General features: G+C 39.9%; 1 protein-coding gene across 1 annotated transcript in view; it reads right to left on the bottom strand.

Annotated features, from left to right (window-relative positions):
- Positions 1 to 24,367, bottom strand: part of B3glct (beta 3-glucosyltransferase) — a 117,430-nt gene that overhangs the window by 60,994 nt on the left and 32,069 nt on the right. The window contains exons 3-6 of the mRNA XM_027928956.2: positions 23,945 to 23,984; positions 17,104 to 17,213; positions 1,137 to 1,213; positions 533 to 644 (exon numbers count right to left, since the gene is read on the bottom strand). Coding sequence (XP_027784757.2) covers positions 533 to 644; positions 1,137 to 1,213; positions 17,104 to 17,213; positions 23,945 to 23,984 — 339 coding nt within the window. The remainder of the gene's footprint in view (positions 1 to 532; positions 645 to 1,136; positions 1,214 to 17,103; positions 17,214 to 23,944; positions 23,985 to 24,367) is intronic.

The following is a 24,367-nucleotide window of genomic DNA, read 5'->3' on the forward strand; positions in this document are numbered from 1 at the left end:
TTAGATCTCTTTTAACTGTAATTGATTCACTAAAGGCACCTATTCTATACCATCCATGTGGTCAGGATCCTTGTCTGTGTTATCCTAGCTCCTGCTGTCCAGGGTGCCTAACACACTGCTGGTACTCAAAAATCCTTCTATATAAAATAATACATATACTTCCTGATTAGTAAAAATAAAAATAACCAATTTAAATTTATTTCTAGGGTAAACTGTTTATGAACTCTTCTGTGTAGTTTTTTGACTCTGAAATTGCTAGCACATATAAATAGATTTTTTTCATTGGGGATGTATAATGGCTCACTCTACATTCCATCTCTCCATAAGCCATAAGCCTCCCAGAGAATTTTTTTAACATAGCTTCCAGATATTCACCTATTCCTTCATTCCTTTTCACTTTAAATTAATTGTCTTTATTAGAATTTATTACAATTATTAATTGTCTTTATTCTAACGCCTCTTAATCAAAATTAAACATTTTCTCTGAAGCACTGGCTGGAAAGTATACATACTAGCACTGAAGTTTACTCACCTTAGATGGATCGTATCGTCTGAGTGTTTCTAAGAGTTTGGGAATCTCTATCCTTGTCTCCTCTTCACAGAAGAAAATCCATGATGAATTGCGGCTATATGTTCCAGAAAAGCTAACAAAAAGAAATAAGTTACAGTCATCATCTGTGTAAAATGAGTTTATAGTAAGACTTAAAACTGGTAGGTAAGGAATGGATGAAGTTCAAATAGAACGGTCGACAATAGAGGGTTTTTCCTCTCAACTCTTCTTCAACGTCTAGAGTTTCGACTTATAGTAAAGCCATACACCAATCGCCTACAGAGCAGCCAGAGTTCTTAAAGTTAATTATCTCCATAACAACACCAGTTCACAAGAAAAATAATTTTCAAATATCAACTTGAAGCATTCAATCTTTTAAGAATACAGCACATTTACAATTAAAAGCTATGTATGAATAAGAAACAATCAAGAAAACTGTGTAATATGGTAATCATAAAAAGTAAAACTCAAATTCACTTCACTTGTTGACTGAGGAAAAACACCTTCTTAATAAGAAAACCAGGGAGCACAAAAGTCGTCAGGTTGAAATGTCAGTAATTGACACGTTGGCGTTAAATGCACGTACTGTGGTAACAGGGGGAGTATGGTCCATGCTCCTTCCTGCTGAGCCAGCTCATGAAGAAGGAGGACTGTAGGCAGCTCCTAAAAACACAAGGAACGAAGAAAATAAATACAACTGATCAGATTCTTGACCACAGTGTTCAAAGAAAAGAATGCAACTGACCAGTTCCCCTTCCCAAAAATATAAAAGATACAGACAGGTACATCTAGAGACCAAACAGGTTACTCTTCACAATGGTCTCTTCTTTCTCGTTTTCTTCAGAAGCTACTGCAAGTGAAGTATCTTGGATGAATCTAAACAACCACCCAGACACCCGACAGTGCTCAAGAAACACAAGGAGGGCCTTCAGGGACACTCAGTACTAACTGGAAATTGGCAGATTTGCAAAGGTAACTAGAAGGCAAGAGCCCAGGGGAAGCAGTCAGGATAACTCAGTTTTTTGTTTATACACAAGATATGTAAAATGGGTTAAATAAAACCCTGTGGCTAAACAAGAGGACACAATATCTAATCTATCTCATGCTAAAAAAACACAACTATTTGTTTAAAGTGATTTAAAAATAATAACATTTAAAAGTACTTTAAAGCACCACGGAAATGAAAAGTTGGGCCTGAATACTAGACCTATACTTCTTAATTACTCAAGCAAAAAAAGGGATAACATAATGTTGGAATCTTCAAATTTATAAATATAGAAGGAACTAAGATACAGAAATAAGGCACAACTGTGGTTGTGGTTTACAGAAATAAATATGCATATATATGTACAGAGAGTAATGTTTTAAGGATATGGGTGTTAGCTTTGAAGGAAAGCACTATTCACTATGTTTCAAGTCATTACCAAAGCCAAAAGTCTTCATATCTGCTATGACTACACCTCCTCTTCCAACAAACTTATTATATCCTGTGTTTATACTAGTTATAAGATTATGTTCCAGTTACCATCAACACAGACACAATTTAAGAATAAATCTTAAATATTTAGTTAGTGCACCAATGTGGTTTCCACATCAATCTTCAAGTTTATATATATTTATTACTTAAAGATAGTTTTTATCATAAATCACTGGAACAGAATATCAAATAAACCTCGTTGCTTTCATTTATATAGTATTTATTTCAACTTTCAAGTACAAATATGAAATGTAAAAACAGTAATCAAATTAAATCAGGCAAACAATGTGGCACATTAGAAAAAAGCAAACTTAAAGGATAAATTAGCATTTACCCAAGAGAGTACAGGATAAATAATTCAGGCCTTTCCTACTGTCACTTCTGAATTATGCAGTAATTTTCATTGTCTTTTAAAACTTGCTATATATATGTATGTATATATACACACACACATACACACACACACACACATATTCATGAAGGATTATATAAGAGCAAACATTCATATGTAAAGAAACTAATGATATTACTATTTGCATAAAACTGAAATAATGATGAGTGGATGCTAATGTGAACTAGACAAGAAAAGAAATTTAGCAAGTACTTTTTAAAGTTTTACATAAAGATAAGTGCTAATGAGTTACAAAGTAAGAACCAAAATTATGATGAAAACTTTTTAACAGTGAAAATATCTTTATGTTAAATGGGAAAAAATAGACACGATTTCGACATTAAAACAAATTCATATATGAACAGGAACTAAGGGAACGAGAAAATGAAAATATTTGTATCAAGATGATAGAATGATGAGATATACATTTTAAGAGTCCTTTAGGAGTTAAAATATAGTTAACTTTCTTTAAAAATTGAGGGAAAATAAATGCAACTCAAAATGTGACTTCCAAACAAGTATGCACATCCTACTTACAGGACATGTATAATATTAACAATTATTAACTCAGATATTAACTGGCTTCCCTCTGCTTTCCTGACGGATACCAGGAGATAAGTTTATGAATAACTTCCCCCACCACAATAAAAATGCCACAATGGTTTCATCAGAACAAAGGAGTCAAATCCTAGAATGAAATAAACCCTGTGGATTATTAGTGGATCAAAATCATCCCTGGCTTTGTTAGCTTTTATTCACTAAAGTGTACAATGGATTTCATAGAGGCTTCTATTTGTGACCACAACAAGGGCCACTGAGGTTCTTCTCCTTGTATCTCCAAATAGAAACACTTCAAAAACTTGCACACTTGTCGAGAACAGGCTCCAAAGGTTTGTGAGCACTCCAAAACATAAAGTAGGTTCTACCTTCACACTCAGAATCCTAATTTTGATTTACCATAGAGTAAGCCATAGTCATCTTAAGTATAAATAAATTTTAATCTACTAATCCTCAAAAGGCCCAAGAACTTTTATTCTTATCATACACACACACACACACACACACACACACACACACACACATATGGAGATGTATTAGTGCTTCTGAGATAAAAAATCAAAAAGGTCACAATTAAATCTTCTATCAGATGATCGGATCTTCTTACCACTTGGAGTTAAATTCACAGATGTTCTATATGATTGAGACCTCCTCTAAAAGTGCTATGCCACCATCTTGCAACACTTTAAGCTTCAAAGCAAGGGTTTTCAATAAGTCATTGGATAGGGATGAAGAGATTTCAAATGAAAAAAAAAAAATCAAGGGAAGAGTAAGAAAATGTTCTATGCACATTATCGGGAGCTGTTTGGAAGATGGTAAAGGCACTCCTGTATGCAGGAATCATCTGATATCAATTTAAATGATGCCTAAGCACCAGACCTTGCTACTATTTCAAATCTAAAAGGTGATGCAAAATTCCACCCATAATGAGAAAATGTCCTAACCGTTGCAAGCATGAAAGGGCTAGAAATTAAATGATAAAATGTGAGCAGGTGACAGAAAAGGGAAAGCAAATGAAATGTTGATTGCAGGAATGAAAAAGTCAATGTTTGAAAATGGATTAAAACATGAATATTTAAAATATCATAGATAACTTTAATTATTTGGTACAATTGACTTTTAAACACTTTTGCCTATGTCTGGAAAGAATTCAATGATTTAGCTGTTGATCTCTCCTTTGGTCAGGAGACAATTTCCTAGTATTTGCAATTTGGACTTCCTTAATCTAACCTCTATGCTTAGAAGAATATGGACTGTCTCGTTCAGACTGAATGCTAAATTAGAAAGCAAAAGCCAATACATTTGTTAAGTATTAGGCAGAGGTTCTAAAAGACTGAATTCTATTTCAAGACCAATTCCAGTTAAACTGTAATTCCAAATTCCAACTATCATATAGTTCTGAGGCACTGAACTGAGCTTTTAAAACTAACAAATAAATTATGATGAAAATTAACATCTGTTTATTATTACAGTTTCTTCCATAAGAGGTAAGTACATCTTATGAAGATAAGGGATGTGTAAAATGCTGTTTGGAACATACTGGAGACAGGTTTACTAGCCATTAAAATCCAGTATTCATTTATGGTCCAGTAGATTATAAGTGATGCTATAATAATACACTTTCCAGGAATCTGAGTCTACATTTAAAAATATATGTACTATTTTGCTTTTTCCAGACCCCTGTCTTACTCATTAATTGTCCTTTCCTAAAAAGAAAAATATGGCATCTTTATTTATAAATTTTACTTGACAAGCTATTTACTTTGAAATACATTACTAAGTACATTTTATGGCTTATATAAATCTGTCTTAACTAATCATTCATTCTCTCAGAAAAGCAGTAAAGCTTAGCATTTAAGGACCTGATTTCTGAAGATTAAGTACTTGCATCTGAATCCTAGCTTTTATTTTTTTTCTAGGCTTGTGATGTTGAAGAAGTTCCTTAACCCAGCTGGGGCTCTATCTCAATTTCTAATGAGATAACAAAATCAAATAAGTTAGTACCAGCCAAACACTTCGCACATGGTAATGGTGTGAAGACTCCTACTGTTTTACAATATTTGCTGAGCAGCTACTATGTGGCCGACATTGTTCTAGGGACAAAGTGAACAGTTGTGATAAAAACAGAGTCCCTGTCCTCCTGGATCTCATGTTCTAACGAAGGAGACAAATAGTAAGTAAATAAATCTACCAGAAAATGTCAGGGACAAATGCCATAAAGACATAAAGCCAGGTAAAGGGATAGGATGAAAGGTCACAGTTTACTGACCGACAAAGAAATCACTTCCACACATCTGCTAGGCTGAGCTGCTGTGCGGGTGATTCCAGCCCCGCCAGCAGTGCAGAGAAGAGCTTTGGAGCCCATCAGAACAGATGCTGGCCTGGCTCCACCACACAGGAGTGATGTGAGCATGGGAAAATCACTTAATCTATGTCTCAGCTTCCTTGCTGCAAATCGGGAAGAATAACAGTCACTCACAGTTAAATGAGCTCATGCTTGGAAACAGCAGACAACAGGGCAACAAGGTGAGCATGAAATAAAAATGATGCTGATGAGAATCAATAAAAGTCGGCTTTGATTCTGACTCCACTTTCCAACTCCGTCTCCACTCCCAACTCCAGCCCCATAAACTAGATTCTTCCCCAGCTCCTCAAACTCTCCAGAGGAGCTCATCCTCCTTCCTTTCATGCACTCACTCACATTCGGTGAGACCCCTGGTTCACTGCCTCCATCCATGGGAGTTCTCACAGCTGCCTGCGGGAGGACCCTTGCAGACCCTTAACTCTTTCAAGGCTTAGTTCAAATGCCATAAACCCTTGCTTGCCTTTCGAGGCAGGGGTGGAGGTGTGCTCGCCTGTGTTCTCAAGTCTGCAGGGATTTAGGCAGCAATGCTGCTGCTGGAATGACATGTTCCCCTGATGAGAATGGGAATCCTGGAGGGAAGGCAAGTGCCACGTCCAGCACCTGGCACAGGGTGTGGCCGTCTACAGTGACCCACAGCCTGGGGAGGCCACCTCTGCTGGACATCACACTCAAGGTCCCATCTGCACCTGCATGAAGCACCTGTCTCCTCTATACACTTGCATGCTCTGGCTCTTAACTTGACCCCACTGTCACCACTAGCCCCTATGTCACCACCAGAAGAGAGTTCTAAAGTGACCTTCTTCTTTGGGACCCTAGCTCCAGATTCAAAACCCTGCTTGACAACATCCAACTGACCATGCCGACCCATCGCAGGGCCTCCCCCCTATGCACTCAGGGAGACAACATCTGGCCTTTGCCCCCTTAGTAGTCAAGCTCTGGCTTCCTCCAGAGTCACAGGAGGGGTCTCCAGGATAAGGAAGGGGTTCAAAGACTGGGCAGCCAAAATAGACTCATGAGTTCATAACATGGTCTTTCAAATAGCACAAAGATGTCATCATTGCTGGGCAAACCTACCTTGAGTTGCAATGTTCTATTTCCTGTGCTGCACAGAATATACTAGGTAAAGACACGTACAGAAGATGCTTCTAAGAATGCCAGTTGTATATGTGAAAAGCAACAGTGTTATTTTAGTGAAAGAATGTGTAAAAACAATCTGTTTGCTCCTGGGGCATCCTGCCCATGCCCTTTCACAAAGTGAATGTTTGACAGATATTTATTAAGTGAATACATGAATAAATTCTTATTCAACAGCAATATAATAAAGTATCCAGTTTAATAAAAAAAACTATGAATATGACTACATAACACCTGACAATTTGTACCTCCCTGCAAAGGACTTTTAGTAAGTAATTAAACATTCAATTGCTTTCATCTCAAAAGGAAAGTTTAATGATAGCCTCAAAAAGATGAGGCCATAAATCACATACATGATTCTCAAAGCTAACCTTATAATGAAGTACTTCACACTGTCTCCAATAAAGCAAATTTCTAAAAATAGAAAGCACCAGCCCACCTTTCTCAGGCTTCTTCACACTAATCTATTAAAGGTTTTGCCAGCTCTCCTGGCTTATTTTATGGAAATTAGGGTTTGGTTTTTTTTTTTTTTTTTTTTTTTTTTTTTTAAGATCTAATGAGCCAAGGCTTGATGAACTCATCTCCAGAACATGGTGATTTCCAAAACTTTCCTGCGAACAAGCAAAAAAAGTATAATTTATTTGTAAGGTTGAGATTCTGCCAGATTTTAAATAAGGATTAGAGTCTCCTCGCAATAGAAGGCAACAAAATTAGAAATGTCTGTTCACTTCAAAAGTTTTATATACTTAGGGGTGGGGAGGATGGAGAGGTTTCTAAGCAGCTATGTTAGCTCCATTTGTCCTAAAGCTGAACAGGTCATCTAATATTTGTTCCTCATTCCCTGCCTTCCCTCCGCCCCCCGCCCCACAAATAAACTTTTAATCATCTCCCACTTTTGGAATTATTTTATGTTTTTGGCAAATTGCCTTAAAAAAAACAGAAATATAGGGCTGGAGCTCGTGGTAGCATGCTTGCCTAGCATATTTGAGGTCCTGGGTTCAATCTTCAGCACCACATAAAAAGATAAATAAATAAAACAAAGGCATTGTGTCCATCTACAACTAAAATAAAAATAATAAAAAAAAAGAAACATAATGTATCCATGGTTCTGCCCATTTCCCCAGTCCTACCTTAATTCTACACTCTGTCCTCTGCCTCTAACTCCTCATTCTGCAGGGCCTTACCTCCCTGTTCCCACACAATTCCCTGACCACACACGACCTTCAACTTGTGCTAAGGTTAAAGTTCCCATTTCAGATTCTTCAAAGGGTGCCTGGATCGCTGTTTTACTAGTGCCTACCCAAAACAACACAATTAAGCCCTTCATTTTCTTCCCTTTATTATTCCCAACTTAATCTTATTGTGAAATTCCTTTGGAGAACAATAATGGGTTTTGATAATTTTAGGCAGGTGATTCATATACTTCTGAAGCTCTAGGAAAGGTTATTTCAGTGTAGGATAAGAAGGAAAAACTAAAGAGGCGCGGATGACAGCCTTTCTTTCCACCCTAAAGAAAATTCAAGACACTCCAAAGAGTCGTCCCCCAAGACTGAGCTGTTTTCTCCCATTTCATGTAATAAAAAATAAGAGCTGACACATAAACATCCCTTCAGGAAGGATTTTGTTACACTCAAAAAATAGAAGTCAAATCATAATTGGCACACAGATGCTGTTCACATAATAGACATTTAAAACAAAATAAATCCAAGTGCCTGACTTATTAAAAGAGTGTCCTACAAACTCAGCTGACAGATTTCACCTCCAATTTTCTTTTTGACTGTGTATCTCTTAAAATGATCAATCTTTAAAATTTCACATTACCCTGTCATCTGTAATGGAGGGAGGGGGGAAAAAAAGAACTCAAGAACCAGAAGAATGAGAAGTTATACTCCATTTATGTAGGATGTATCAAAATGCATTCTACTGTCATGTATAACTAATTAAAACAAAAATTTAAAAAAAAAAACATAAAATTTAAAAAAAAAAGAACTCAGGGAAAAAAGTGGCACTTCTTCAAAATCTCTCTTCCTCTATCTGAAGACATGCCTTTGGGAACCCCCTATTCATCAGCCACACACCCCATCTTCTCAACCTTCTTTTTCCTTCATGGTAACCTAAAAGGATCACTAGTGCTCCAAACACTTTGTGCATGCAAATGGTGTCTGCACAAATTTTATAGTAAAAAGACTTGAGAAGACAATCCATGAGACTCTTGACAATTGTGATATCTATTTGAAGCCAAGATGTACAGCACTGTGTCAAGACGTGAGTTAGTATCATGTGAATTATGCATGTGAAACCAGGCAAGTGGTGCCTGCACAAACTCCAGTCTCCGTTGGCATCACAAAAGTTGACCTCCACAGCAACTCAGGTCTTCACCTTCCAGAACTATATTCTAATTTTTCCTTTTCTTTGATTTCACCAAAGTCTTCTCTTTATCCTTTCTGGCTTCACATGCACAATTAGCATGATATCAACTCATATTTTTACAAAATGTTACGCTTCTTAAATGGCTTCAGATATGTATCAGAATTCTCAAGGACCCTGTGTATTATCTACAGGTGTTCTTTTACTATAGACAAAAGTGCCTAATACAACTACCAATGCTCAATTACCAATTACTGATTAAATACGTTAGTACACTTATTCTGTACTTCTAATTTCCATGTAAGAAAACCTCACTTATGGTATGAAAAATGTACCATCTTATAAGTAATTCACACAACTGAAATATCCTTTCTAAATTCCTTTTTAAGCCTTTGCACCACAGCTATCTAGAACAGCCTTCTCCATGTAGAATAATAGTCAATAAAGTCTGCTGACTTAATGATTAGAAAAAATTATAAAAACATGTAACATATACACTTCAAAGTGACTATATACTGCATTACAAGCTTCAAAAGTGGAGATGGGAATGACAACCTATAAGGATCCAAACTATCTCAGAAAATGAGGAAAAGTTTCACCCCTCTTGTAACAACAAAAAATACAGTTTAAATTTCAGATAGAATGTTAGTTTAGGCTCCTGTTTTGGGGTTTTTTTGTTTTTGGTTGTTTGGTCTTTTTTGTTCCCATTGTAATGATGAAAAATGTTTGTGTTTATAATAAGACTGCATTTTAGGAAAACAGGCACAGGTAATGACTTGCCAAAGCAAAGAGAATATCTAGAAGCAGATGCATAATCACAGAATCCATTAAATTTTTGCACTTTAATTTTTTGGCAGACTTTCTAGTCAAGTGCAACCTGACAGGAGTAATGAATAAATAAACAGCAGTTCAGACATCTGGTATTGTGGGAGGCATAGATATTTTGAGCTATCAAATAAATATGCAAATGGTTAAAATTAACTACTGATTTTCCCCCCCTCACCCAGCGACATTTGTGAATGCTCACAGTGGGCAAATCTATGGAGAAACCAAAATTTACAATCTGAAGGCTTCCTAATTCAGGACCCCATGACAGGAGGGCCCCATACATCTCACACATTAGTACAGCACACACTGCCACACCCTGTGGTCCTCCCCGGAAGAGACAGTATCTGCCTCTTAGATTTCCCTTATCCCAGCTTCCACAGCAGACTGGGCTGTCAATTCTTTTTCAAGAGCATATCAATTTCTTGAAAAAGGTCCCAGTTAAACCTCAATTAGGGGGCCATTCTGTCTCTTTAAGATGACATTGCACGCCCCCCCCCCCCCACCAACCTATGCATTTCAGCATTTATTTCTCACAAGTTGATATTGTTTCTCTATCTTCATGCAGTTCCAGGGCAGGACATATCATCATTGCCCCCCAAGAATTGTCTGCTTGTCCTATGTTAACTATCAACAATTTTTAGATCTCTAAAATGCTATTCGTGGAATAAACTAGAATTTAAAAAAAAAAAAAAAAAATTTGTAGTTGTATCCGGACAGAATGCCTTTATTTTATTTGTTTATTTTTTATGTGGTGCTTAGGATCAGACCCAGTGCCTCACACATACAAGGCAAGCACTCTACCACTGAGCTACAGTCCCAGCCCTAAACTAGACTTTTCATCACATGATAAAAATCTCTACAAACAGAAAAAAAATGATGGAATATCAAGTATAGTTTCAAATTTTAAAATCTTGCTAGCCATTTTAACTTCCTAAAGACTTGATCCAAATATGAAACTACCTAGGCCTTGACAGCACACTCAGCATGTTTTGAATGAATTAAATCCCAGCGCTCAAGTTTGTGATAACTCCTTCAGTACTCATAGCTGACTTCCATGCAAGCAAAGAATTTTGAAATAAAAACAGACTATCTTGTAATTAGAGGGAGGGTTCCTTATCCCTTTAGTATAGACTGTTTACTATCACAAAAATTAAATGTTGGAGGGGGTCGCTTAATGATAATACTTAATTACACGTCTTTAAAAGTAATATCAATATCGCCACCTAGTGGCCATCTAAGTCCCCTAACTCAACAGGTTGTCCAAGCTGCAAAGTGTAAATATAAATAAAAGACAATATAGTGCACGCATACCAAAACTGAGTAGAAGCATAAAATAAAGTATAAGAAAAATACTTTGAAGAATTAAGTTTTTCCTAAGTTTTGAAAGCTGAGAAAAATGCATCAATGTAAATACAGTTTCTAACACTGTACATTTGACATTCTACTAGGTGCCATGGGAAATATGAAGGCAGTTTGCTGTCTGAAGGCAGGGCAGATGCACAGTATCAAGTTAACCATAAGGGAGTCCATGAAAAATACCAAAGGGCACCCCAGAAACCAGGTGTCAGAAGATAAAATTTTCCATTATGGTACACTGGGGTTACCAGCAACAACATAGTCTGTCAAAATAAAATAATAATACTGAACATTTTTTTAAAAGGATATTTAGACATTCATTATAACACAAGTGAGCCTTGAAGACATTATTAAGTGAAATAAACCCATTACTAATGGGTAAATACTGTATGGCTCCATCATGTGAAGGACCCAGAGTATCCCAACTCACAGAGACAGAAAGTAGAATGGTGGTTGTCAAGGGCTGTGGGAAAGAGAAATGGGCAGTTGTTGTTTGATGGGTTCAGAGCCTTAGTGTGGCAAGATGAAAAGTTCTGAAGATGGGTTGCCAACCTGAATGTACTTGACACTACCAAACTGCACACTTAAGGGGCTGATTTTGTGATAGGTGCTTCTGAACCACAATTAAAGATTAGAATGGAGATAATAATGACAGTAACATGAGCCAGCTACAACACACTCGTTTGTGATGCTTCCTGGGGTAAGCGCACAGGCAGGAGTCCCAGGAGAAAGCCCTGTAAGATGGGCAGCTTGAGATGCCCTAAGAGGCCTCTCTGGAGAACATCTCAGGACTGGACACAATTTGAAAGACTGAACCTGGGGTTCCCAGCATCACACTTCACCCTTCTCTCTGCACCTCTCTGTCCACCCCTCAGCCTTCCTAGAGGGCTGCCCTTGCTCTACCTGGCCCCCAAACACCTGTCTTCCCTAGGGTCCACTGCCCTTTTACTTTCCAGATACCAGCCCTATGTGTTGCTAGGGCTCAAGTCCACCAGCTCCTGGCCAAGCCTTTTTCATGAGCTTCAAACAAATACCCAGCCTCTGGCCACTGACAATACCACTGAGGATATGACCTCTGCAAACACACAGTCAGCTTCCCCCACTGAACCTGCAAAGAGCCATCCTCAGCCTCACTTAGCAGCACTACCTCACCTGAGTCCTAGCTGGGAGTGATCCTTCCTTCTCCTCAGCCCATGCCTAAATCCTACCATCTGGCCCATGAACCTCCATGTCACTCCTGTCCAGATCCAGTGCTTCCCCACTGGCTGTGGTGAAGGCCCAGCAGCATGGGCCATGCCCCTGAGCAGCCCTGCCCCAGGATAATCTGACGGCCTCAGAGTGAAGCCCCTACCCTGGTCTTGGCTCTCCTAACACCATTGTCCCACAGTTAATGGAGGCTGGGCTTAAGACACATATCCAACCAGGTCTACTCCCAACGGACCTCTCTAGCAGGAAGCTTCAACCAGGGGTCACTCTAGCTATAACAGTGATTGGAGGATACCAGGAGCCAGAGACACCAAACATCTCACACATCAAAGGGATGGTCCTCAAAATGCCAATAGTGCCCCCTAAGAAGCCCTGAGTAAGGCCTGGCTCCCCAGGTACCTACAGTTCCTTGTGACCATGTCTCCATCTCCCTTCCCAGGCTGGCTTCCCATATGGCTGAATCCCAGCTGATACCCTCTCAGAATGGCAGGCCCTCACATTCCACACCTCTCACCTGGCTGTCCTACCTGCTGGCCTCCCCTCCCATCCCTGACCTCAACCTAACTGGAGCCTGATATGCAGGACTTGGCTTTCACAAGTCCCTCCTTAAGCCCTGTATCTCCTCTTTAGCTGCCCACTTCCCCTCCCAGCCATGATGGGGACCCCTCTTTTATGCACTCTTCCATCACGGCACTCCCACGTTGCTGTAAGATTGCCTGCTGACGGGCCTGTCTCCTCTCCTGGACTTTATCTTCCTGATCTTCATCTTCCCAGTACTTTGCCCATAGTAAATCTGTAAATACTGAATGATGAGATATGCATAGATAAATTCTTCTACAGACTAGGCGAGTCCCTGAGGTGTAAAAAAAAATCCTAAATTTAACAGAGACATCAGTTTGTTCCCCAGGACCCATCCTACCATCTTCCTTTTAATGGTTAGACCCCCTGAGTTCTGGCTGGACCCAAGGCCACTAAACCAGACCTTGCGTTTCTCAGCCTTGGTATGCCTATCTGATTATGTTCTGGACAGTGGTACATAAGGAAAGGGGACATATATAACTTCAAGGTCCTCATCCTTGTCCTCCACACACTGCAGGGTGGACAAGGACAAGATATCCAAGAAACCTGCAGCAAGAAACCTGGAGTAGAGCCTCCTACCCCAGCCTGACCACTGACTGGGCTGTTTGGGAGGGGAAGTAAATCTTCTACCTTCCTTAAACCATTTTTATGTTGTCTGTGTTTAAACAATTTTTGCAATTTGACTACCATATATTAGATACTTCCTTTGTCTAAAGTGCTGTGAAGAGATCCAAAGAAGCATCTGCCTTCAGAGAACCTGTGACTTAATGCAATATGTGTGCATGCGTGTGTGTGTGTGTGTGTGTGTGTGTGTGTACACCTGGGTGCATGTGTATGCCTGTGCATGACCAAAGGTATCTATGCTGTCTGGAAGAGAAGTGAAAAGGAACTCCTATTACAATAGAAAAGAAAGCAGCTCTGAGAAAGAAGAGATAATGAATTTCGGGATGCAATTCAATTAACATTCACCGAAAACTCAGGCTAAGTACACACACTGCGCTTGGTTCTGAGAAATCAAAAACTTAATAAGACACATTCTTTTCTCTGCTCTCAAAATTTGTAGGAAAGATAAAATGGTAACAAGCAATAATACAAAGTGAAAAGTACACGAAAGAATTTGTACAAGATACAGAAGCGGGACCACAGAGAAAGTGCTATGCAAGGGAGGGTCAGGAAGGGACACAGAAAGGCCTCCTGGGGATATGGAGGAAGATAAGCTCAACTCCTGCAGAGCCACAGAGGCACGGGACAAGGTGACCAGAAGAAGTTCGAAATTGCTGAGAAGCAAAGCTCAAAGAATTGAGTGACAGGAGACAATGCTGGGATCCAGGGGCAGAAACATCAGTCAACAAGCTTTGGTATAATTACCCAGGCAAAGGGGAAGAAACATGGAAGCCTTCCTCCACTCTGCTGGATCCACTCCCTCTCAGCTGCCTGCCATCCTGGAAGGGGCTGGGAATGAAGCTCATTGGTAGAGCATGTGTTTAGCATGCACTAGGCCCTGGGTTAATCCCCAGTACCAAAAAACTAACAAAATAAAACACTGGGAGACACCAAGAAGCTCCAGCCAACACACATTTTTCATTCCTAAATAAAAATTTGTCATGTTCTGTTTCAATGAGAACCTTAACCACCCTCCCACAGGGTCTATGGTCAGTTTTAATCACCCAGCAATCTTGCACCTCTAGGCCCTACTTTTTGCAGAGCCTCCAAAGAAGGGTAGGCACATCCAGCCCCTAGAATGACCCTCCCAAGTCTCTTTTGTCCTAATGAGAAAAAAAAGAAAGAATTTTCTTTGTATAATTTTTTATATAATTTCTATTACTTCCCACCAAAAAGTACTCTCATGCCTTATCCCCACTGCAGACCAAGTCTCAGGAACATTGTTCTGCTCCAAGGTGCCCTGTAAACTAAGCTTCCCAGATGAGTGAAGGGGAAAGGTAGGAGAGTCAATGATGTGTACTCATCTACACAAAAGAAGAAAAATAAGAGTAGACAAATAGCAGAGAAAGTATGGGGGTAAATTCAACCAACTAGATTTTGTTGGCAAAGAATGTTATTATCCACATTAATGGCAAAAGTTACTCCTGTGGGTTAAATACATGGGGATGACACATAATCCACACATGAGTCTTTCTCTGCAAGATGGAAGGCATTTCTGAGAACAGGCAGGCACACAGGAAAAAGGATACCCTTAATTCATATATGAGTAAGCGATGCCTAACTGTACACTGACCTGCCAATATTGTGTAATTGTGGTCACATGATTTAGGTTAGTGGCCAAGGTCCAGTGAAGCTAGATCCAGTTCAAGTTTGTCTGGAAACAACGGAAGGACTATTCAGGATACTGGTGCTCCTCTCTTTGCAGCAGCCTGCATTTGGCCACCCCCTAGTGCCTCCACCAGAACTGATGGACCTTAGCTAGTCAAGGTTGCTGTATGTCTGCCCCTCTCATGAGATCAGGAAGACCCAGTTTAAAAAATAAATAAATAAAAGTTAGGTTTCTGGACAAAGATGAATTTTAAACCTATGAGGCTCATCTAATCTCTGATTACCAAAAACAATAATCTGTCAAAAGCATGTAATTCTTTTCTCTCCCTGAGAAATTATAATGTTCCAAATGGGGCAACCTAGAGAGCTTGCTCTTGTAGGGATGCTGAGAGGTTTTTGAAGTTTATGTCAATCATTTAAAGACAAAATACAGTAAACCTTACTCTCAGCAATGTCTTTGTCTCAAATATTGTTAAGGATGCTTAACTCCATTGATATTTCTGACCCTTTATTTTCCAGCCCCCACCAAGAGAAGAAAGCAATCAGTCAAACATACATGTCTCTTGTCAAAAAAGTTCTTTCTTAAGAAAACTAAGAAACAGCATTTGAATACAGACAAATATACTGTCTTGAAGGCCATAGCAATCTGGTGCAAAGGTCCTGAAGGAAGTTTTTTTTTTTTTCACTTGGTTAAAGAAGAAAGCACATATACAGCAATACACAAATCCCCCTTTATCTATGATCTAAATTACTGGAGATCAACCACAATTTTAAAATGTTACATGAAAAACTCCATAAAAAAAAACAATTCCTGAAGTTTTAAATTGTGCACCATTTTGAGTAGTATGATGAAATCTTGGGCTGTCTTCCTGAGTCCTTCCTAGGACATGAATCATTCCTTTGTCCAGTATATCCTTGCTTTATATGCTACCCACCCACTAGTCACAATAGTCAACTTAGTTATCAGACTGACTGCTGTGGAATTATAGTGTTTGTGTTCAAGTAACCTTTACTTTACTTAATAACTATTAAGTGACTAGTGAGCAGGTAGCATATATAGCAAGGACACACTGGACAAAGGGATGGTTCATGTCCTAGGAGGACTAAGCAAAATAGTCCAAGATTTCATCATACTACTCAAAATGGTGCACAATTTAAAACAACAGTGGTGCTGACAATATTATTACAGTGCATTGCTGTAATTATTCTATTTTATTGTTAGTTTTTGTTGTTAATTTCTTACTGTGCCTAATTTACAAACTAAACTTCATCCTAAATATGTATGTAAAGGGAAAATATAGTATATAATTTGGTACTATTTGCAGTTTCAGGCATCCACTGGGGGTCTTGGAACACATTCCCACAAATAAAGGGGGACTCCTGTACAAGAAAGTAGATCTTCCTTTGTGTCAAACCTCACCATTATTCATAGCAACTTTAGATTCAGCTCATGTCTATTTTAAATGTCATTAAAATGTACCTGTATGTATAGATTTTCCTCTCCATAATCCTTCTGGGATATTACATTATAAATCAAATCAAAGTTCAATTAATGACATCCAATTAAAAAACAGATTAAGAGGCTCACAGAGAGAGCACCACACTAAGATTAATGAAAATGTTATTTCAACATGAAAATTGCCTTTAGAACTTGTTACCAAAATTCTGAATAATAATTATCTCTATTTTAAGTCCTGCCTTTAAAAAGTCATTTCTTCTACTTTGTTTTATTAGACTTCATGGCAAAGCCATACAAAGCCCTACATGATTGTATAATTCTAGGTTAAATACATATATAAATATTATACACACATGCACAATAATTTAGTATATGATGCTTTGAGCATTAGGAATTAAGGAGAGCATTTTCAACAACAAAGAGTCAATATTAAATAAGCCAAATGAGTCAGATGAGTTACTCTCATCTAAATAAAATTGATTTTCTACAGATTTGGTGTTTGGGAAAACATAAAATATATGAAGAAATATATAATTAGACACTCCAAACCATCTCCACATACCTGTGTAAGATTTGCAGCCTCTTTTAAGATGATCTTTTTCAATTGCTCTGCTTTCTTTGCATGAAAAGAATTACTTTGGCTCTGGATGACAAATACAATTTCTTTTAAGTCTAGAACCAAAAAAAAAAATTTTTTTTTCAGGTATTTTAAAACAATGTTTGAAATAAACTTGAAAATAAGTAAGGGGGAAAAAACCCAGCATCAACTACAAAATAATCCTTCCAGGCAATGAACTCTCAGCAGGGGAAATCTATTTATATAAAATTTCAGAGACCAACCTTTTAAACTGGTTTCTGAAATGAACTTCCTAGAAGTTAGCAAGTAAATAAGCTCACTGTACTAGACCAAGGCTGTGGTAACAAATGGAGAATGTGCTCCTGCATCTGTCAAAAAGAATGTGCCAAAGTTTGAAAGTGACTAGAATAACCACTTCCCTAGTGACTGAAAATCCCACAACCACATACTCCCGCGCTGTGCTGCTATTGTCATGGGTTGAAGTATGTCCCCAAAACACTTAGGTTGAAGTTCTCACCCTCAGAGCCCAGAATGTGACCTTATGGCATTGAATCTTTACAGAGGCAATCAAGTTAAATGAGGTCGTTAGTGTGGGCCCTAATCCAATAGGATCAGGGTCCTTATAAAAAGTGAAAATTTGGACACTGAGGTGACATGTGGAGAAAAGTGGTATGAAAACATGTGGAGAAGATGACCATCCACAATCCAGGGAGAGAGGCCTGGGACAGACTCTTCCTCAGAGCCCGCAGAGGAAACCAGCCCCGTCAGCACCTTGGTCTTGGACTTGCAGCCTCCAGAATTGGGAGATGATAAATATCTGATTAAGCCACCCATTCTGGGACACTTTGTTATGCAGCCTATGCTGTCTTTCTGTTTCGGTGACAAAACACCTAAGATAACAAACTTATAGGAGGAAGGATTTATTTGGGCTCATAGTTTTGAAAACTTCAGCCCGTGGCCACTGGCCCCTGTTGCTCTGGACCTCTGGTGGCACAGTAAATCATGACATCCAGGAAACAAAGAGCCTTGAAGGACATGCCTCCAATAACCTACCTTCCTTCTCCACCTCTCAAAGGTCCCACCACCTCCCAGTGGCACCATAGTCTGGGGACCAAGTCTAACACAGGGGCCTGTGGGAGATAGTTCATACCTAAAGTAGAACATAGCCCTAATGAACCACTACTATGCCATTTTGAGAATGTTCTGGAGCCTTTTACAGTGACACTTAACAGTGAATACATATGTCCCGTGAGTTCACAAGTATTTGTAAATAAATGCCTCAATCATCCCTACCATACATCACAAGGAACTTAGCCAGATTAGAGGTTCTCTCCAGGCAGACGGCTGCAAAAATGAACAACCACAGGCACTGGCCAAAGTGCCACACAAAAGCCCATGACCATACCCCAGCAGCATCTGCCAGCCCACGAGGGCCCACTTTAAGAGGGTCCAGTCTTTTACAATAGCAAGCAAAACCCTAGGATGTCATGCCCACCTAGCGGGGACAATTCCCAGAGGTCCTGCCATTAGAGGCAGATGCTCAAGCCATATACTTAAGAAGCACATTGGGCCGCTGAGGTTCTGAACTCATAATACAGGAATAGATAGAAACAGCCATGGTGTTATCACCCTGCCACCAAACAAGGGTGTGGGAAGAAAGAAGATGTCACATATATTGTGACCTCCAGCCACATGTATAGCAGACCAATACAAGGGACCTTCTTCCCACCACAAGCCTGTCTCCTTAACACCTCTGCTCAAAGACACTAATTTGTTGTTTTGTTTTGTTTGTTTTGTTTTGGACCATGGATTGAACCCAGGGATGCTTAGCCACCAAGCCACAATTCTGGCCCTTTTTTATATTTTATTAGAGAGAGGGCCTCACTGAGTTGCTTAAAGCCTCACTAAGTTGCTGAGCCTGGCTTTGAACTCACGATCCTCCTGCCTCAGCCTCCTACATAGCTGGGATTACAGGGATGTGTGTCACCACCAGGCCCAATTTGGTTTTAATTGTATTCCACTGTGTCTTTTTGTTCTTATGTTTGGTTCTATAGTTCCATTCATTTCTTCACTCACTCAAATATTCAGACAACAGACAGCTCTGCAGTGAGCCACCTAGTTCCTAAAAATAATCTGAAATGTTCCTTGGTTAAAACTCAATAAAAAATTTAAAAGGAAATGCTGAACAACCTACTGAATATGACCTAATTCCTTCCCTTTAGGAGTTTAGGTAAACATAACCATTCCATCTACTTTGAATCGACTTCTTGGCTCTGTGCACCAAATACATGGATAAAGCTTAAAGGGGTGTTTTACATTTCAACTGAAATGTTATCTTCGATCCACTATATCTAAAACATTAATATAAGGTGGCATATCAAAACAGAAGTGATAAAAATTTATTTTTATAAGAATGGAGCTTCAGGGGATAATTTTTTTCAATATTTAATAAGGTGATGCACATGACCCAGAAATTCCACTCCTATTAATCATCCTTGAAAATCTCTCATGTGTATACAAGGACATATAAAAAGAGTGTTCACAGTGGCATTGTATAAAAGGAAAAAAAAAAGAAAGCAACCCAAATATCCACTAACAAGATATATAAATCAGAATACTACATAGCAGTAAAAAGTAACTAGCACTCTGAGCATAAAGTAGCCACATGTAAAAATTAACTAGCATGATATGTATCAATCCATATACTGTGGTTGAATACCAAAAAGATAATCCTGGGGAAAAAAACCAAATTGCTTAAGAATAACAATATAAATCACAGTTTGCAAATATAGAACAAGAAATACACAAAAGTGGATCTATATTATATGTAGGCATTCATATCATGTAAAAGTATAAAAGATTATATGAGAATGATAAACACTGCATGAAGATAACAGTTAACAGGCTTTGGCTGCAGCAGTAGTGCTGTGTTTCTTAATCTAAGTGGAAGATACATGGATATTCAGTATCTCCGTATTTATGCCTTTTCATGTGTTCAACTTGTTTCATAATAAAATCTTCAAAAGAATAGAAGATCTGTCTGTCAAAAAGTTGACCCTACCTGTACCACGGTAACTGACTCTTGATGCTTCTACCAGCCCAGCAAATTTCTCATTGTTCTCACAAAGACCACAGTTCTTCCATGCAGGGAAGAGATCTTATAAGAACAAAAGCAAATTCTTCCCCTTTTCATATATCTGAGTCATGCCTGTGAATTTCTGCCATTCATTTTTTAACACAACTACTAAGAAACCACCCTCACCCCTTCCTTTTTATGTACTCCAATCTTGCATGCTACATGCATTTATTCAGCAACCATCTTCCAAGTGCCCACTAAGTGCAAGGCTCTGGAATGCACAGATGAATGAGCCCAGTCACAGCAATGAAATGTCTGAGCCTAAAGCTCAGAAGTCAGGCTGTGATAACCACACCAGGAGGTGGAAAGCCAGAGCTAAGCCCAGGGTACTAGGGGAGCATGCATGGGAAGCAGGTGAGGCTGGGTCAAGAAACGATCCTGGAAAGAGGGATTTCCACTGTTCCCTTCAAAACGCTGCAGTGTTCTGCTGTCTCACACACAGAGGGTAGCAGATCATTAGGGAAGGAAGACAAGGGGTTATTACAGAGCTGGCAGCCTGCCTTATTTCTGTAGCATTCCTGAGTACCTACCCAGAGAATCTGGCAGGCCCTCTGAAAAAAAGAATGAGAAACACTGTGGGTGATAAAGTTAGAGAGAGAGTCAGACTCAGCCCCACCAGATCACGAAGGACTTATATTCTGTGCTATGAGGCTTAGAATGCAAATGAACTGCCTTTAAACTGGCTAGGGTCTTAGGAGCTAAGTGTGGCCGCAGGCAGCAGGGTCTGCAGATAGGAGGGAATGAGGCCACTATGTCCTGGGGACAGGCACAAAAAGAAGGGATGGGGGAGACCTTCCCTGCAGAGAGAGTGGGGAAGGCTTGGAACAGAGAGTTGAATTTAGGACTCTGAAAATATTAACAGTTGGAACTGGCTAAGAAATAGGATGCATGTTGGAGAGTTATTTCAGGGCCAAGGCTAAAGAGGAAGGGGGCACCTGACATTCATGAATAACAGAAGATCACTAACATGCTCTTCAGCCCCAACCCACTCCAGGGAATAATCAGGCTGGTAGAGTTTAGTTAGTGCTAAAAAACAGCTTACATGCTTAAATCCCAGCAGTTCTTTACATCAGCACCAAGAACCATTTTCTGACATACAAACTAGTCCCTCCCTCAACCGAATCACATTCTGGCCAAGTCCAGGTCCCAGAGTTCATCTGGGCAGCCATTTTCTCTGTTGATGCCATTCAGCCGCCGGACTCTCAGGTTCCCACTGCCCACTGGACACAGCTGAATAAGACGATTGTACTATTTCCTTTGCATCTTGGTGGCACTTCTCTGAACTCACTGCAACTCGCCTTCAGCAAACACTGGCACAATCCGTGACAGACTGCCATCATTTCTCCTCCAACAATGTGCAATAAATGGGCTGCATGTTAAGTGCCTGATAATGGCTATCAATGTGACAGGGTAGAAGAAGGGGAAGATAAAGATTTAGTCAAGGATACGGAAAGGACCAAGGAGATACTGCAGCTAACAGTGGGCTGCAGAGAAAATTCAGGAAAGGCAACAGGGCCAAGGGTAAAGTTAGAAAAGGATGCTTGGAAGAGAAACAACTTCATCTGTGGCTGAGCACCCATTGGAGAGGGGCCAAGCACTCAGAAATGACCCCGTAGAATGGATTTCATCATACTGGTGCTTTTCTGATGAGAAATCAATACAGTTTCTTCTGAAAAAGGTGACTAACAAGTAGCCTTATGATCTATAACTGAGGGGTAACGTGCATACAGACATACACACCCATACACAGGAAGAACCACTCCAAGTGTGTCTTCCTTAGCAAGAGCAATTGCACACTAGTGAGTCGACTGATTAGGCAGTGAGCCAAAAGAGGAAAAATGACCAACTGGTGTATGAAGGCTGTAACCTGCTCTGAGTATTGTGAGCCTAGAGTTGAGGCACTCTGGATTTTCTGATGACACCATGACTATGACAGTATTGCTTTTTAGTAGCCTCCTATTCCTATAGGTGCACAGGAAAACTTGGGAGAAAGAAGCCCCCTGGGTCTTTTTCAGATGAACTGATACCAAGTTGGGTATCACCATGATTTGCAGTTTGCAGTTGTAAGATTGTCAATTTACTTGTCCAAGGTAACTTCCCCTGGGTAGTTTCAAGCTCATGTTGCGGACTCAGGTCTCTAAACACAAGCACTATGAGGAGACCCAACAGCTCCCATGAAATAAACCTACAAATATCCAAAACCACCAGTGAGGGCAGCAGAGAGAAATCTCCTCGTGGGAAGGAGCAGCTGAACCAAAGGGAATGTTGTAACAGAAGAAAAACAATGAACAGACTTGGCCCCTTAAATGCAGCTACTCTCAGAGCTCACAGACCCTGAACCTTGCCCCCATAGGCCCCAGATGCACCTCCCCTTCCATGTGCAGGGGTGGGGAGGTAGCTTCCTGCTCTTCTGCATCCTCTGAATCCAGGCTCAGGAAGGAAAGGCCTAGAAAGGAGAGCGTTCCCTCTCCTTGTTATCCAAAGCTTGTCTTCCAGATCTTCATGGCCTACCCTGGGATGAAGGTCAAGGACAAAATTCACACTCCTGGAGGTCAGGCCCACTCCAACTTCCAGAGGTGCAGCCTTGCCCTCTGTCCGCACACGAGATGACATTAACAGGTGACTAACTTATGGTCGCATCCCTAAGGATAATTGCAACATGCTGGGATGGGAAGTACCAACAACGGCTTAGATGGGCTGTGAGAGAAGGGCGGTGTGTCACAAAGGAGGGAGGAGCAACTTTCGGGCCAGAGTCCCTCAGATGAGTCTGAGGATGTGACTGAACTGACCCTAAAGGGCACACAGCCATCCACCAGTCAAGGACGGAGCCCGGCTCTAGAAGAACACAGCATGAGCAAAGGCCACAGCTGGTCCTCTTTTCCCACTAAGTACGAGTCTCTGCTATGGTGTGGATATCTTTTGAATGTGTCCCTCAAAGGCTCATGATCTGGAGGCTTGGTCCCCAGAGAGGCAGGGCTGTGAAGTGGTAAGATCTTTCAGAGGTGGAGCCTAATGGGAGGTGGTTATGTCATTGGGGTGCTGCCCTCAGAAGAGATCAATGTAGCTCTCCTGAGGGCCCAGTTAATTCCTCTGAGAATGAGCTGCTATAAAAGAGTGAGCCCAACTTCTGAAACTTTCTGGCTTTCTATCTTGCCATGTGACATTTGCTTCTCCCACTCATCCCTGCCATGATACCATCTGCCATGATCTGATGCAGCCAAGGGGGGCCCTCACCAGAGTCAGAACAAATGGAACCTCATGTACTGGGACTTTCAGCCTCCAGAACTATGAACTAAATGAAGATTTTTTATCCATAAATACTCATCCTCAGGTATTTTGTTATAGCAACAGAAAATGAACTAACACAGCCCCTAATAACAGAGACTATGTCTTGTCCTGCTCTGCACCCCCCTCAGCACCCACCAGGCATGATGCTATACCCTCATGAAAGCTCAGTGAGTGATGGCTGAGGGAATTAAATCTAAGACTTTAATTGTTACCTCTAGCACCTATCATATGCCAATATGCCAGTCTGAAAAGCATTCTCCCCACCTCTGCATAATAGGAAAGAGTATTTGAACAATAAAATTTATCCCATAAGTAAAAACAGAAAAAAAATCTACTTTATGAAATATAATGTACAAAAATTTACCTACATACACTCTTAGGTTATAAAAAAAGATCACTTACCTATGCCATTTTTTCTTGATATCCCACTTTTCTTCAAATCCTATGTTTAAAATAAAAGAGAAAATGATAAATCTCATCGAATAACAAGAGCTAGCAATCTATGGATAAATATGTATGGTACATATTAACACTTAGGGGGAAGACTTGAAGATAGAAGCTTGGAAACACTTTCCTAAAGAAAGAAGACCACAACATAAGGTGGGAAAGCAGCATCGGAGTACTTCCGCCTCACCCAGAAGTGCTGAATCAGAACTGCGCTTCTCTTACATGATCCTGGGCAAATCGCTTAATTGAGCTGAAGCTCTTTCCTCCTGTGTAGGATGATGTTCTTTGAAAGTTAATTTTAGAAACCTTGTCAACTCTAAAGCATCACAAACCGATTAGAGACAGTCCCCTTACTGGCAGGGTATTCCTCATGAAAAA

The sequence above is a fragment of the Marmota flaviventris genome, chromosome 4 (assembly GCF_047511675.1).
Source record: "Marmota flaviventris isolate mMarFla1 chromosome 4, mMarFla1.hap1, whole genome shotgun sequence".
Lineage (NCBI taxonomy): Eukaryota > Metazoa > Chordata > Mammalia > Rodentia > Sciuridae > Marmota > Marmota flaviventris.